The sequence below is a fragment of the Quercus robur genome, chromosome 11 (assembly GCF_932294415.1).
Source record: "Quercus robur chromosome 11, dhQueRobu3.1, whole genome shotgun sequence".
Classification (NCBI taxonomy): Eukaryota; Viridiplantae; Streptophyta; class Magnoliopsida; order Fagales; family Fagaceae; genus Quercus; species Quercus robur.
The window spans coordinates 30,579,765-30,593,876 of record NC_065544.1 but is presented as its reverse complement, the minus strand read 5'-3'; the positions used below and the strand labels follow the sequence as shown (position 1 = coordinate 30,593,876).

The 14,112-nt window shown below is 31.5% G+C and overlaps 1 protein-coding gene across 1 annotated transcript; it reads right to left on the bottom strand.

Annotated features, from left to right (window-relative positions):
• Nucleotides 1-395: 395 nt before the first annotated feature.
• LOC126706708 (uncharacterized) lies at nucleotides 396-1,068 on the bottom strand. The gene has a single exon (XM_050406246.1). It carries the CDS (start codon nucleotides 848-850, stop codon nucleotides 653-655), a length of 198 nt encoding a protein of 65 aa, XP_050262203.1. The 5' UTR covers nucleotides 851-1,068; the 3' UTR covers nucleotides 396-652.
• Nucleotides 1,069-14,112: the final 13,044 nt, after the last annotated feature.

The window sequence follows — 14,112 nt, the reverse complement described above, 5'->3', positions numbered from 1 at the left end:
AAATAGTTTTTGGGAAAAATTAACAAAAACTTAAAGAGAGAGATATTATTTTCATACCTAATTCATATTGTTGTCCTTACTTGATAATCTGATAGTTAAAAAAAAAAAAAAAAAAAAAAAAAAAAAAAAAAAGGTATTTGAGCCCATGATGTTGAGGAGGTGACAATTGAGTAACAAAGATCATGGCTTAATTCTTCTTGTTCAATTAAGTAGGAAGGATTAAATAAATAAATAAAAATGGAGTAATTCAGTACTAATTCTTTTTTCTTAAAAAAAAAAAAAAAAAAGGTAATTCTTAATAAACTATTCTATAAATGTAGACACCAAACGCATGATCTCCAACATACCTCCTAGTTAAAAAAATAAAAAAAATAAAAATAAAAGAGCATCAGATATATATAATCAGGAAGAAATCCTTGTTTCTTATATATAAGCCAATCCGAAACGGTTCCAAAATGGTTTCAAACCCTTGTGTCGTTTTCTTCTCCAAAGGTTTCGAAACCTTAAAAACAAAAACAAAAACACGGAATCGGTAGGCACAACAAGACCACCACTCACGAAACAAAGATAAAACCCACAAAAACAGAGCAAGACAACATGCAAATTACTATGTATAGTTTAAACTCAAAACACATATACAAAGGTATGAATATTAAGAAAGGCTACGCTTCCCAGGTTGATCAGCAACCTTGAGTGTCTTGTCGATGAGCTTTCGAGCCTTCCTGCTACGGATCTCGACCTTGACACTCGAGCTCTTGTCCATCTTCACGTATGGCTTCTTTTTCTTCTTCAGAGCTCGAACCTTCGATTTTATCGACTGTACCAAGCTCTCCAATTGGTTTGCCATCATCAAATATTTCTCAGATTTGATTTGGGATCTGGAAAGGGAAGTGAAGAATTAATTATTAGTTTCTCTCTACAATGGTTGCATTTTGTAGTGTTTGGCCACAACAGTCAGCAATGAGTGCTGCGAGAGCTATTGCTTTGCCTTCGGCTCGCTTTGGTTTTTGTGTGAATGAATGTGTTTTGTGTTAGTTTTATGACTCTTTTCTATGTGTGAAGTGGTCAAGCCCTATTGCTGTTTATATGCACTGAGATGATTAAGATTAACAATGGGCATTGTAATTGAGATAATCTCAAGCTTGCCCCTCGCCCTTCATTTCTGACTTTCTGCTATCACACTGTTTGTTTAGGCAAAAATATTTTTTAGAAAATGAGTTATTTTTTAAAAAGTATTTTTCATAAAATTATTTTATTTTTTTATGTTTGGTAATTACCTTAAATGAGTTGAAAAATAATATTCTAACTTCCCTTATTTAGTTTGTTGTGAGATAAGGTTGTTTTTCAAAAAAATTTAGTGAAAAACAATCTCTAAAAATAAGTCATATTTTTTCTATTGACCAAAGATAGTTTTCCTTTAACTTAATTTTTTTTATACTACCAAATACTGGAATGGAAAACTATCTTTACAGAAAGTTTTGAGCGTAAATTCTGATTTCATTTACCTCTTTTTATATTTTATTAAATTAGTAGATGATATTGATAGGAATGGAGAGGTGGAATTTGAATCACATATACTAGGCATCATAATAGTCGTCATTGTCACCTATTAATAGGCTACTTAAGGGGCTTTAGGTGTTTATATACATAAAAATAGATGATAAGGAATTGACTATTGAGAAGTTGAGTTTGAATCACATATATCAAGCACCATAATAACTGTCACTATCAACAGGCTACTTAAAAGGGCTTTAGGTGTTATTGCAAACAACATATCTTAGCTATACTCGTTAGGTTTACGATAAGTTTATAAACGACGAATTTTTTTGTAAATTTTATTATTATAATATTATTAAGTTGACAATTTAAATAAACAAATATCAGTTATAAGTTGATATGAAAATCAATAATATCCTTTTAAAAAAATCAATATATATATTGTATGAAAAATATACACATATCATATTCGGTGCCATAGCTGGTAAATATACATATTATAAATGTAGATTACAAACGTAAATTAATATGTATGTATTTTTCTTAAAAAAATAACTATCATCACTAAACAAAAAAAATTAAATACTCTAAAAATACATGTTTTCTATAATTTAATGTATAATACACGTATAAAATGTTTTTATTATCATACTAACAAAAACATTTTTGTTTAACTTAACTTTAATACTCTTATTAACTATATAATTTATTTATTTCGTTAAGGTTTGTCATTATATATGACAATGAAATTATCAGAATTAATATTTTTAATTTCACGTTTTACTATGTATGTGTTAAAACAGAAGCATTCTATATCTTTATTATAATCTTGAGTGTGAGTTAAAGAGATTTAAAACATATGTTGTATATTCAAGAATTAGACCCTTTTGGATATACATCACTGTAAGTTTATTTAAGACCTTCTCCCTTTCCCCATGTGTGTGTGTTAAGAACATTTAGTATTCTCAAAAAAAAAAAAAAAAAATCTTGAATATGGCTGATCTATCAAAATTATATATTTCTATAGTTTGAATGATTAGATCTTATAAGCTCTTCTTTAAAAAAATCGTATAAGCATATATAATGTGATGAGGATATTTTTGATCAATTGACATAAGTCACCGACGAGTCTCACTTGATCATCGGTTTTGTACCTATGACAAATCCTAGGGCTCGTCGGGTTAGGTAGGCCACCAACCCAATCCCCTTCCTGACGATCCAAAGCTCCAAGACTTCATGTAGGATTTGCGTGGAGTCCACTCATATGCCTCTACATGGAAATAACTTGCACACCACGACCAAAGATCCTACCGCACAATCAAATCTTCCTTGTATGGGAAGAGAAGCCCTAAGATCTTGGGACCTTTATCTCTATAAGGAAATCCCCCCCCCCCCCCCCCCTCCACTATATCAAGGGATTCAGGTCAGCTCTCTATAAGTCACCGACGAGTCTCACTTGATCATTGGTTTTGTACCTATGACCAATCCTAGGGGACCACCAATCCTAGGGCTCGTCGGGTTAGGTAGGCCGCCAACCCAATCCCCTTCCTGACGATCCAAAGCTCCAAGACTTCACGTAGGATTTGCGTGGAGTCCACTCATATGCCTCTACATGGAAATAACTTGCACACCACGACCAAAGATCCTACCACACAATCAAATCTTCCCTGTATGGGAAGAGAAGCCCTAAGATCTTGGGACCTTTATCTCTATAAGGAAATCCCCACCCCCCCCCCCCCCCCAACTATATCAAGGGATTCAGGTCAGCTCTCTGGTACTATATAAGCTACAAACCTTAACCTTCTTAAGGTACGTGAATTCTCCCTAACTTTTGCACTCTTGAGTTCTTGGAGATTCTTCTATTACTGACTTAATCTTCAGAGGGTCTTTGTCCAGCACCCAATTGGTGCTCTCTATAGGTTCTCTCTCTTTTTGTTCTTTAGTATATCCATTGGCGCCTGTGTGGACAATCAACTCACTGAAAATTTTATGCATCATCATAATGTATCTACATATCTGTGTTAAATTTCAATTAAAAAAAATTATATTAGAATTTATAATATAAAACAATGAAATAATATCTTTTTTTTTTTTTTGGTTTGCTAAGTAAATGAAAAAATATATGAAACGCTTCATTAACATGTTTTATTTTTCTTGGAAACACAAATAAAAATTGAAAATACATATAGTAAATATTTTAATGCTTGATTAATTTTCCTTATAAAATTCTATTTAAATAATATAAGTACGCAACTAAATTAGAATATAATAAAAAGAAATAACTTAACATATATAGTGAGTGTTTGGATCCGACTTATTTGCGTGTCTGCATTTTACATCACGTTTCTTTCTTCTACTTCTTTTTTCTTTTCTTTTTTTTTTCTTTTTTTTTTTTCAAGCTGCAACTTTTGACTATTCTCCCGTGAACAGTGCACCCGTGCACTGTTCATGGGTCCTACAAACTTCACTTTTCAATCACTTTTTCATTAAAAATGGGTCCCACGGTTTGGTAGGCTGTAATAGGCGTTGTGATATAATAATTATTCTTATGGTTTAGTTATTCTTTAGTTTGGTTATGTTTTTATTACAAGGAGTAGTCATTTCTTATGAATAGCTATTCTTCAAAATAAGGAATAGTTATTCCTCTTTAAAAGATTGTATTAGCTATTCCTTAGTAAGTACAATAATTTCAAAACTTAATATATTTCCAAATAAGCAAACTTTCCATATACATCTAACAATTATAAAAATAAAAAATCATAAAAATAACACATATCTCTCTTAAATTTAAAAATAACAATTTTTAAGGAGATATAATTGTATGAGTAAGATATTTCCTAAAATAAATGTTAAATTCCATTATAATGTTATAATTCACAACCAAACTAATGAATAAGTTTAGTTATTACATTACAACACACTTTATTATTAGTAATAAAGATTACAATTTATGTTGTAATTCTCATTCAGTGTACCAAACGTACCCTTAAAAATTATTTTGCTACAGTGTTTTCAGTTTTCAGCAAAAATAACTTGTATCTAAACGGACCCATAGTTGCTTTTTACTCTCAAAACTTTCATTCAAATTATTAATATAACCGTACTTACATTTATTTAGGTTATTTTTTCATTTTTATTTACAAATTTTTTTTTTAATTTAAACCAAATGAAAGACATAGGAGCCGTATCGTATATACTATGTGTTCGTGCAATGTTGTTGAAGGAGGAAATGAAATGAAATGGAAAGGAATGAAAAGAATAATTTTAGAATATTCTTCCCTTCCCTTATTTGAGAGTTTTAATGGAGGGAATGGAAAGCTCATTCTTTTGTTTGAGAGTCTAAGTGGAAGGGAATAGAATAAGTAGGAGGAAACACTCATTCCTCTCTATTCCCTTAAAACCTCAAATTTTCATTTCTCTCGAAATTGGGAGGAATGGGAGGGAATGAAATTAGATTTAATGATTTTTTTACTAAAACTCCCAAAATACCCCTATATATTCAACTCTTTATTTTAAAATAGGGGTTTAATAGTAATATTGTCGTAAAATAATTCCATTTCATTCCCTCCATGTTGCTCCCAAACAAAATTACTTACATTCCATTCATTTTCATTCCTTTCTATTCCTTTCCATTCCTTTATTTTAAAACATCCAAACAAGGTTACTTAATTACATTCCATTCCATTCTTTTCCATTTGTTTCCCTTACTTAAATACATTCTATTCCATTCCATTATTTTTCATTCCCTTATGATCATTCTATTTCATTCCCTTATGAACTCCCAAACAAAGCCTTAATGCTAAACTCAATATTAGTGTCCAATTTTTTTTTTTTTTTAAATAGTGCAATGTGGGTTTCAGTTAGCTCAACTGGTAAAGTCTCTAATAGTTGAATAGAGGGTTCAATCCCCATCTACAACAAAAAACCGATTGATGTCTTAGTCTGATGATAAAAGAGCTATCATCAAAAGCAGACGTCATAGGTTGAAATTCTCTCTCTAAGAAAAAAAGAAGTAGAACCAATCATATTCATTAAAACATTATTCCAAGTAAATAACTATTTTTGCATTTTTTTTATAAACCATTTATAGTAAACAGTTGTTATTGTTGATAATAATTTTAGCATTTTTTATCCTTTAACATAAACAGTTGGTAAAGCCTCACATATAGCTAGGCATCTTGTTGTCAATCTACCTTGGGTAATACCAAGTAAATAAACCACCCTCTACTTCCATGTATGTTTTTATTAAGAAAACTTTTTATTTATTTATTTTTAGAAAGAAGCTGTAAATTTTATAAAGAATCAAAAGCGAAATCAGTTTGAATTACAATTGAAATGTGTGGTGGGACATCTTTCATCCACGCTAATAAACCTATGACATATATTGCATGTTTAATAAGATTATGAGTTATATAGTTGCCTTCACGACAAGCATGGGAACAGTTAATATTCCTAAAAGGCCTCAGCGATAAATTTTGCATATTGTATAAGATGACCAAAGGAAGTCATCGAGATAGTCTCATCTCATGCAGAATTAATAATGATCTTTGAATCTCCTACTAGGACTATTGAAATGTTCTCCGAATCCCTTACGGCTGTCGTGACTTCTACCTCAACCGCATAATGTGGCCACTTCAATTACTCCTTTTTGTTTTATTTTTAGGGTACAACTCACTCTACTGTTTTGGTCGTATCAAAATATAGTATAACAATTTTTAATTTTTATATATGACACTCTAAAATTTGGATTAAAATAAAACTCTTAGGTTTCTATCCAAATTGATAGATTTTGCATTTTGTGGACAAATACTTTACCCATTTTCATTTTGTCTAATTGCAATTTAGTCCCCTAAACTTTTTCAATTGCTACACTTTGACCATTTAAGTTATATATTAAAATAAAATCATTAGAATTAATTTGGACAAAAGTCTAACAATTTCATTTAGTCCAAATTATAACAAATCAAACATAACAATTGGTTCAAATCAAAGAGAATAAAATTGTAATTTCCCCTTATTTTTAATTTTGGGTAAGAAAGGAAACCATATGCATTACTCGAAATTAAGGACAACGATTTGCTTTCCCGTCACCCGTGCGAATGGCCCAACAAAATTACAATGTAAATGACAGCCTCATTTGGAGATAGGTGCAGTGATTTTTTCTTTTTTTTTTTTTCTTTTTCTACTGAATAAAAAAGTTGGAATCTTGAGAGTAAGTCATTTTTCACCGTGATGAAATGAAACTTTCACCCTATATGCTTAGATGGCCTTGCTAACTCTGGTACTAATGCATCTACATAACTCAAATCCAGGCACAAAGGCAAGACAAACGAGGTGCTTGACCATTTGACTCCTCCCAATAACAGGGGAAGTGATTTCCTTTCTGGTGTGAATGGCCGAAATGAAAAGCATCAAGCTTACCTAACAAATACCTGTAGTAAGATAATAAAAATAAAAATAGAAAAAAAAAAAAAAGTGTCGCTAGCATAAGTAACGGAAACATTCTGATACCTAGCATTAAAAAAATAAGAACAGAGAGGTCTCTCTGTTTTTCAACAAACAAACACGAATCACATGTGGTTCTTGTTTTTGGTCAAACATGCAATATTGACAACTCGGAAATTCTGTACAAGTTTCGTAGAATAAGACTCTTTATATAAATAAAATAAATATAAAAAGAATCATACTCTAGCTCCGTTCCGTTGCAGGGTTCATAATTTAAATTAGACTATAAATATGTAAGGCATCATAGATTGATTCTTTAAGTTACTAGAGGGTCCTAATCAAAGAAAAAAAAAATTACTAGAGGTCTAATTTATTGCATTAGAATATGATTTTTTTTTCTTTTTCTTTTTTTTTTGAAAAAAGAATATGAATCTTATTGGTAATGTCTATTGGGATTATATGAAAACCTTATGATCAATTCTACCTCCATCATCTTCTCAAAAAACAAAAAACAAAAAATAATTATACCTCCATCAATCGTGATATAGGGAAAGGTTTATAAGATGCGGATGTATTGCAAGTTGCACCCCAAAATACTATTAATTAAAAAAAATATATAGGGGAAATAATATAAAAAGTCATAGTTTTTATAGCTTATTTCAAATTATTTCATCTTAGATTTTTGTGTTTGTCATTTCAAATTATTTCATCTTAGATTTTTGTGTTTGTCATCTTATTACTAATTTTATTTGAGCTCTTCTATGGGAACAATTAAATCTCATAATATTTTTACAATAAGCTGAAATGTCAACCTACCATAAGTCAAAATAAAACAAAATAATAAAAAAATTATATTGAAAATCCAACACAACTAAAAATAAGGCTAATTTTAGTACTTAACCATTCAACAATGGATTTATTTGTCCATTTCTCTTTCATATCGTACTACGGTTATACGGTGAGCCGTGAAGAGTCAAGACTCAAAGAGACGTACAAGGCATCTCTTCCTGAATAGAAAGGCCTTTTGGATTTTAAAAATGCTGACCCTCTCTCTCTCTAAACTAACGTCTGGATTTTCTTCATCTGTATGCTTGACGTTGACAATCTGTACAGAACTATAAGCAGAAACAATAGGTTTCAAAATCCAATATGACGATGCACAATGAGACATGGAAATAAGTAATGGGTTGTGTTAATAGGCACCATAAGGTGTCCGTTAACACTCAATTTTATGTCAGAATTTTTGTCAGTTAACCAGTTTTATATTAGCATTTTACCAATTTTATAGACTTTAGGGTCAACTTTATATAATTTCTCATATTTATTTAAATTTTTTCTTAAGTGAGACTCACATTATTTTAAATGGCACGGTACTTATTAACATTTGGCCTAAAGAATAACCAACTAGTTCAAATATTTGAATGTTCTCACTCACGTGAAGAGTAATTCAAGGTTACGTTTATTTTCTGAATTGGGATTCAGGATTTGACTTTTTACAATCCCATATTGTACTTGTGTGGTATTATTTATATATAGCAACATCAAACTGACTATGAAAAATTGATGTCTAACCTACCCTTGACAAATAAAATAAAAAGGAAGAGTCGTAAACACTTTTCTTTGCAAGGAAATGTTTTCATGTTAGATTTTGGTGCTTACAAAATAACACACAAGTGACCCCAAGGGAAGCGCTTGGGATTATTTTCACGTCACTGGTCCAATGTCCTCTATTGTCTTCAATGGGACTAGATCAGACTATAACATCTTCTCTAAAAAAATAGGCTATAACTCAACAGGGTCCCTTGCTTCTTACGCCTGGTCTCAATGGTTAAGGATTCTATTATAATTACGCCCTAATAGGCAGACCACATTTGAAAATTTGTGGTGTATATATAATTATATATAGGACAGGCACCCCGTGAAATAATATGTGTTCAAAGAGTTTTAAACATATGCATTAACATCATAATAAATATTGATCAAAAAAAAAATCATAATAATAATAAAATAAATATTAACACACAAGCAAGACAACCCATGTTAAGGCAATGACCATATGGCCTAATGACATTCACTAACTTTTCTAATCTCCTATTTATTATTTACACTTAAAATAGTCTATATTCCTTTCTTATCTTATTTTTCTGACTTTTTAATTTTTTTTTTTAAAGTCTCTATTTCTTTTCTGACATGGAAAATTGGACTTAAATTGAGGAAGGGAGAAACGGAGACATTGATTTTTTCTATAATTTATTATTTTTAGAATATTAAGTATTTTACCACACACACGGGGAGATAAAAAAATATCTTAAAAGAAATTGATAATGGTATATATCCAAAATGGTCTAATTCTTGAATACATGTTCTATAATTTTTGGCTGTGGGCTGTGTTAATAAGAAATCTAAAACTTAGCTCATCCAAAAAAAAAAAAAAAAAGGAAATCTAAAACTTAAAAAGCAGGCAAAACATTAAAAAAAAAAAAGTACTACATGACGTTTTTAAAAAGTGATCCATACTCAACTTTTTTCCCGATGCGTTGATAGCTAGGTTGGAAAATTTGAAGTATGGATGTCTTAGTTGGAAACTTTAAGAAATGCCAACTAATTAAGTTATAAAACTCTTTATTATAATATATTATGTGTTAGTGGTAATTTAATAACAACTTATAATAAAAATTGTTTAATATTGAGTTGTTTTAGTGTGAGTTTGGATAGCACTGAAAGTGGTTCTCAGCTGCATTTGGCTTTTTTTGGGGGTCCTATAGCACTGTTCATTGGACCACTAAACTCAGCAAAATATGCATTCTCATGCATTTTTGGGTTCTACAGCATTATTCACACATTTAAATATTATTTTTTTACAGTGTTTTCAGCAATAAATTTTCAGTTTTCAGCAAATAAGCAGTATTCAAACAAACCCTTAATCCAATATAACTTGTTTCACCATTCTTTTGATTTTATTATGACTTTTGAGTAAAGTTTATGTATACCTTTGTGTTAGAACTACATTCCATCTCCCATCTGTGTATTTGTTTAAAAAAAAAAAAAAAAAAAACTACTCAGTTTCACAATATAATACTCTCTACTACTAAAGAGTTAACAAAAATTGATATGAGTATGGCAAAGACAAAAGGAAGTCAAAAAATATATATACATGTTCATTTTACCATTATAACATCAAACTAAAATTATAGCTTTGCTAATCATACCATGTTGTCATTTACATACAAAGAGACAAGACCCATGATTACAATTTAAACCTTAAATTTTATGATGTAAACAAAACCATTCATATGTGCAACATGTGACAGTATGGGACATGGTACAACAAGATTCATCAATCATCAACCACCGACCACAGGATAAGATTTTAAAATAATTATAAAGTAAGGATAAATTTATTAAATTAAAATTGTACGAGAAGACTTGTGAGATCCAAGAGTACCAGTCAATTAGTTTTAATTATTATATTACTGTAGCTATATATAAATAACATTAATGTTTTTTCGTATATGAGGAATTGACCTCCCCCAGTAACACTCTTTTTGAGAGAGAGAGAGAAGTAACTCACTACATAATGGACACAACTTGTGTCTAATGCACTGATGTTCAATATGATATAAAAAAGTTTCCTAAATATATGTGGCCTTCATGATGACCTAATCTTAAGATGTTCATCTTTTTTTCTTTTTTTTTTCCTTCTGTTGAAATGAAAAGTTAAACAAATAAATAAATAAAATCAAGAATGTAAGTAAAGAGAAATAATGAGGCAACTTAAGCAAAAAGAGACGAAAAAAAAATCTTATGTTTCAGGTTGTATGCAGTGAGCCTCTCACAATATCTGGACATATATGAAATCTACATAATATGAGAGTCTCACGTAAGTCTGATGTGTAGATTCCACATATTGTAAGAGGCTTGCTACACATGGTGGACAAACAAGAATATGGGTCAAAAGTTTTGTGGCACATTGAGATAAGAAACATTGACCATGATGGTGCTTGAAACACAAGTAGTTCTCACAAGCTGGTCAGTAGTGAAATAAAATTCTGATAAGAAAAGAGGATACCCAGCCGCCAAGGCCTACTAAGAGAGGATTCCAACTTCAACCCGTCACCATTGTCAAAGGTTCAATATTATTTGTTATTGAATAAATCAATTTATATTTGAAAATTTTGGACTGTACTTAAAGATGATCCTAATCAAGTACGTAGTAGTGTAGTACCATATGAACAAATGAATAATGGTACTAAGAGCATTCACACCCCAAATACCAAATGTAAGCATTTTTTAGCATTTAAGCCCAAAATCTCCACTCCATCAGAAATTGTAAAAGCCAAGTATTGCAAAAAAATCTGCAATACTGCTACAGTGCAATTCTACATGTAAAATTGTACTGTAGCTGAATGGTAAACTCTTATATTATTACTTGATTCTCTTTCTTACTTTTTATTAAATGCACTGTAACTAATGTGTTGTGATTTTAGGATATATTATTTTAAATGAAACTTTTTCAAAATTTTCAAATCTATTACTATTGTTGTTGTTTCATCTCTAAAAAATAGTGTTTCAATATAACTCCAAGCGAAAGTCCAAATTCAATTGAATTCAGTATAGGGGAATCTTCAAGCTAAAACACGAACGTCTTTACTCAATTTTATTCATACTTGAATAAAATTAAACAGAGTGCAGATTGAACGAGAAGACTTGTGAGATCCAAGAGTACCAGTCAATTAGTTTTAATTATTGTATTACTGTAGCTATATATAAATAACATTAATGTTTTTTCGTATATGAGGAATTGACCTCCCCCAGTAACACTCTTTTTGAGAGAGAGAGAGAGAGAGGAGTAACTCACTACATAATGGACACAACTTGTGTCTAAGAGCATTTGCAACAGTGAAGCTAAAAAGCTATAATGCTATTTTAGCTCCACTCATATAGCAAAATAAGCTCACAGCAGTGGAGCCAAAGCCATAAAATTTGGCTGATTTGCTACAGTTCACATCTATTAAAATAATAATAACTCATTTATTTTTTTTATTCTTTTTTTCTCTCACCGGTCACTGTGCACACTCAGTTCTCTCCCTCAAGCTCTCATCTCTTTCAAGCTCTCTCTACCTCAAGCTCTCATCTCTTTCAAGCTCTCTCTCCCTCAAGCTCTGATCTGCCAGCCCACTCCACACCGTCGCCGTCTCAGCCGAGCCACGCCGTCGTCGTCCCGGCCGTCCCAGCCCACACCGTCGCTCCTTACCACCATTCTTCCTTTGTTCAACCTCACGAAATGCCTGTCCTCCTTCACCAGCCTCTCGTTCACGTTCTCGCCTCCGGCGAACGACACCAAAGGGCATCGCAGGAACACTAATCCACTCCCCGACATCGGAATCGCCTCGATGTCTCAGCCGATCCTTGGAGTGGCGGTGGAGAGCGAAATCTTGATTTGGGTTTTTTTTTTTTTTGGGTTGAGCCTTGATTGAGCCTTGATTTGGGATGATGTCTCAGCCGATCCTTGGAATCACTTGAGCCTTGATTTGGGTTTTTTTTTTTTTTTTTTTTTTTTTCTCTGCTGTGGACCGGTGATGGTGGTGGTGGTGATGGTGGTGGTGGAGTATGTTTGTGTTGTGCTGTGTGGTGGTGGTGGAGGATGAGCCTTGATTTGGGTTTTTTTTTTTTTTTCTCTGCTGTGGACCGGTGATGGTGGTGGTGGTGGTGGTGATGGTGGTGGTGGAGTATGTTTGTGTTGTGTTGTGTGGTGGTGGTGGAGGATGAGCCTTGATTTGGGTTTTTTTTTTTTTTTTTTTTCTCTGCTGTGGACCGGTGATGGTGGTGGTGGTGAAATATTATTTTATTATAGTAGAAATATTATTATTTTATTGTAGTAGAAATATTATTTTATTGTGGTGAATATATTATTTTATTGTGTTGAAAGCTAAAATAGATCCACTGCTGCAGCATGTGTGTAGCTAAAATAGATAAAGTAACTTTTGGTGGAGCTAAATTGCTAAAAATTTAGCTCCACTGCTGTGGATGCTCTCTGATGTTCAATGGAAACCTTTCTTTTCTTTTTTTTTTTTGAAATGAAAAGTTAAACAAATAAATAAATAAAATCAACAATGTAATTAAAGGGAAATAATGAGGTAGCTTAAGCAAAAAGAGACGAAAAAAAAAAATCTTATGTTTCAGGTTGTATGCAACAAGCGTCTCACAATATATGGGCGTGTATGGGACCTACATAGTATGAGAGTATCACGTAAGTCTGGTGTGTAGATTCCATACATTGTAAGAGGCTTGCTACACATGGTGGACAAACAAGAATATGAAGTTTTGTGGCACATTGAGATAAGAAACATTGACCATGATGGTGCTTGAAACAAGTAGTTCTCACAAGCTGGTCGGTAGTGAAATAAAATTCTGATAAGAAAAGTGGAGACCCAGCCGCCAAGGCCTACTAAGAGAGAATTCCAACTTCAACCCGTCACCATTGTCAAAGGTTCAACATTATTTAATTCTCTCTCTTACTTTTTATTAGATGCACTGTAACTAATATGTTGTACTATAGATGATAGTGGTTTTAAGATATATTATTTTAAACGAAACTTTTTCAAAATTTTCAAATGTATTACTATTGTTGTTGTTTCATCTCTAAAAAATAGTATTTCAATATAACTCCAAGCCAAAGTCCAAATTCAATTGAATTCAGTATATTTTATATTATCATATTAAGGAAAGGGCTTGACCTTGCTTCATCCCAACTTTACCGAAACCTCCAAATTTTCATTCATGTGCAAGCAACTAATTATCGTTTACCAGTTGTTTTGAATAATTTGGACACTAATAATCTTGTGTCTAAATTCTAAACTTCAGGATTAAAAGATTTAATCCCATCCAAATTTGGGTGTTTTAATTTATGTAAGCCTTGTTGAGATTGCTTGGTTGAAAGATTGGTGTGATTTATATATAATAATTTTTTAAAAAGAGCATATAATAATAAATTTAAGAAACTTATTGCTAAAACCCTGTTCTTGATAATCCTATAATTCTATATAGACAAGTAATGCAAAGAAAGCATGGCTCCAGTCATGTTCTTTTACCAAAAATTCAATTGAGGTACAACTTCAGTTTCAAAAATACTCATTTAGTAGTAAATGACTGGTCTTAAGTAGGCTATAG

Coding starts and splice junctions, on each gene's coding strand:
- LOC126706708 (XM_050406246.1), bottom strand. CDS start 850: ATGATGGCAAACCAATTGGAGAGCTTGGTACAGTCGATAAAATCGAAG.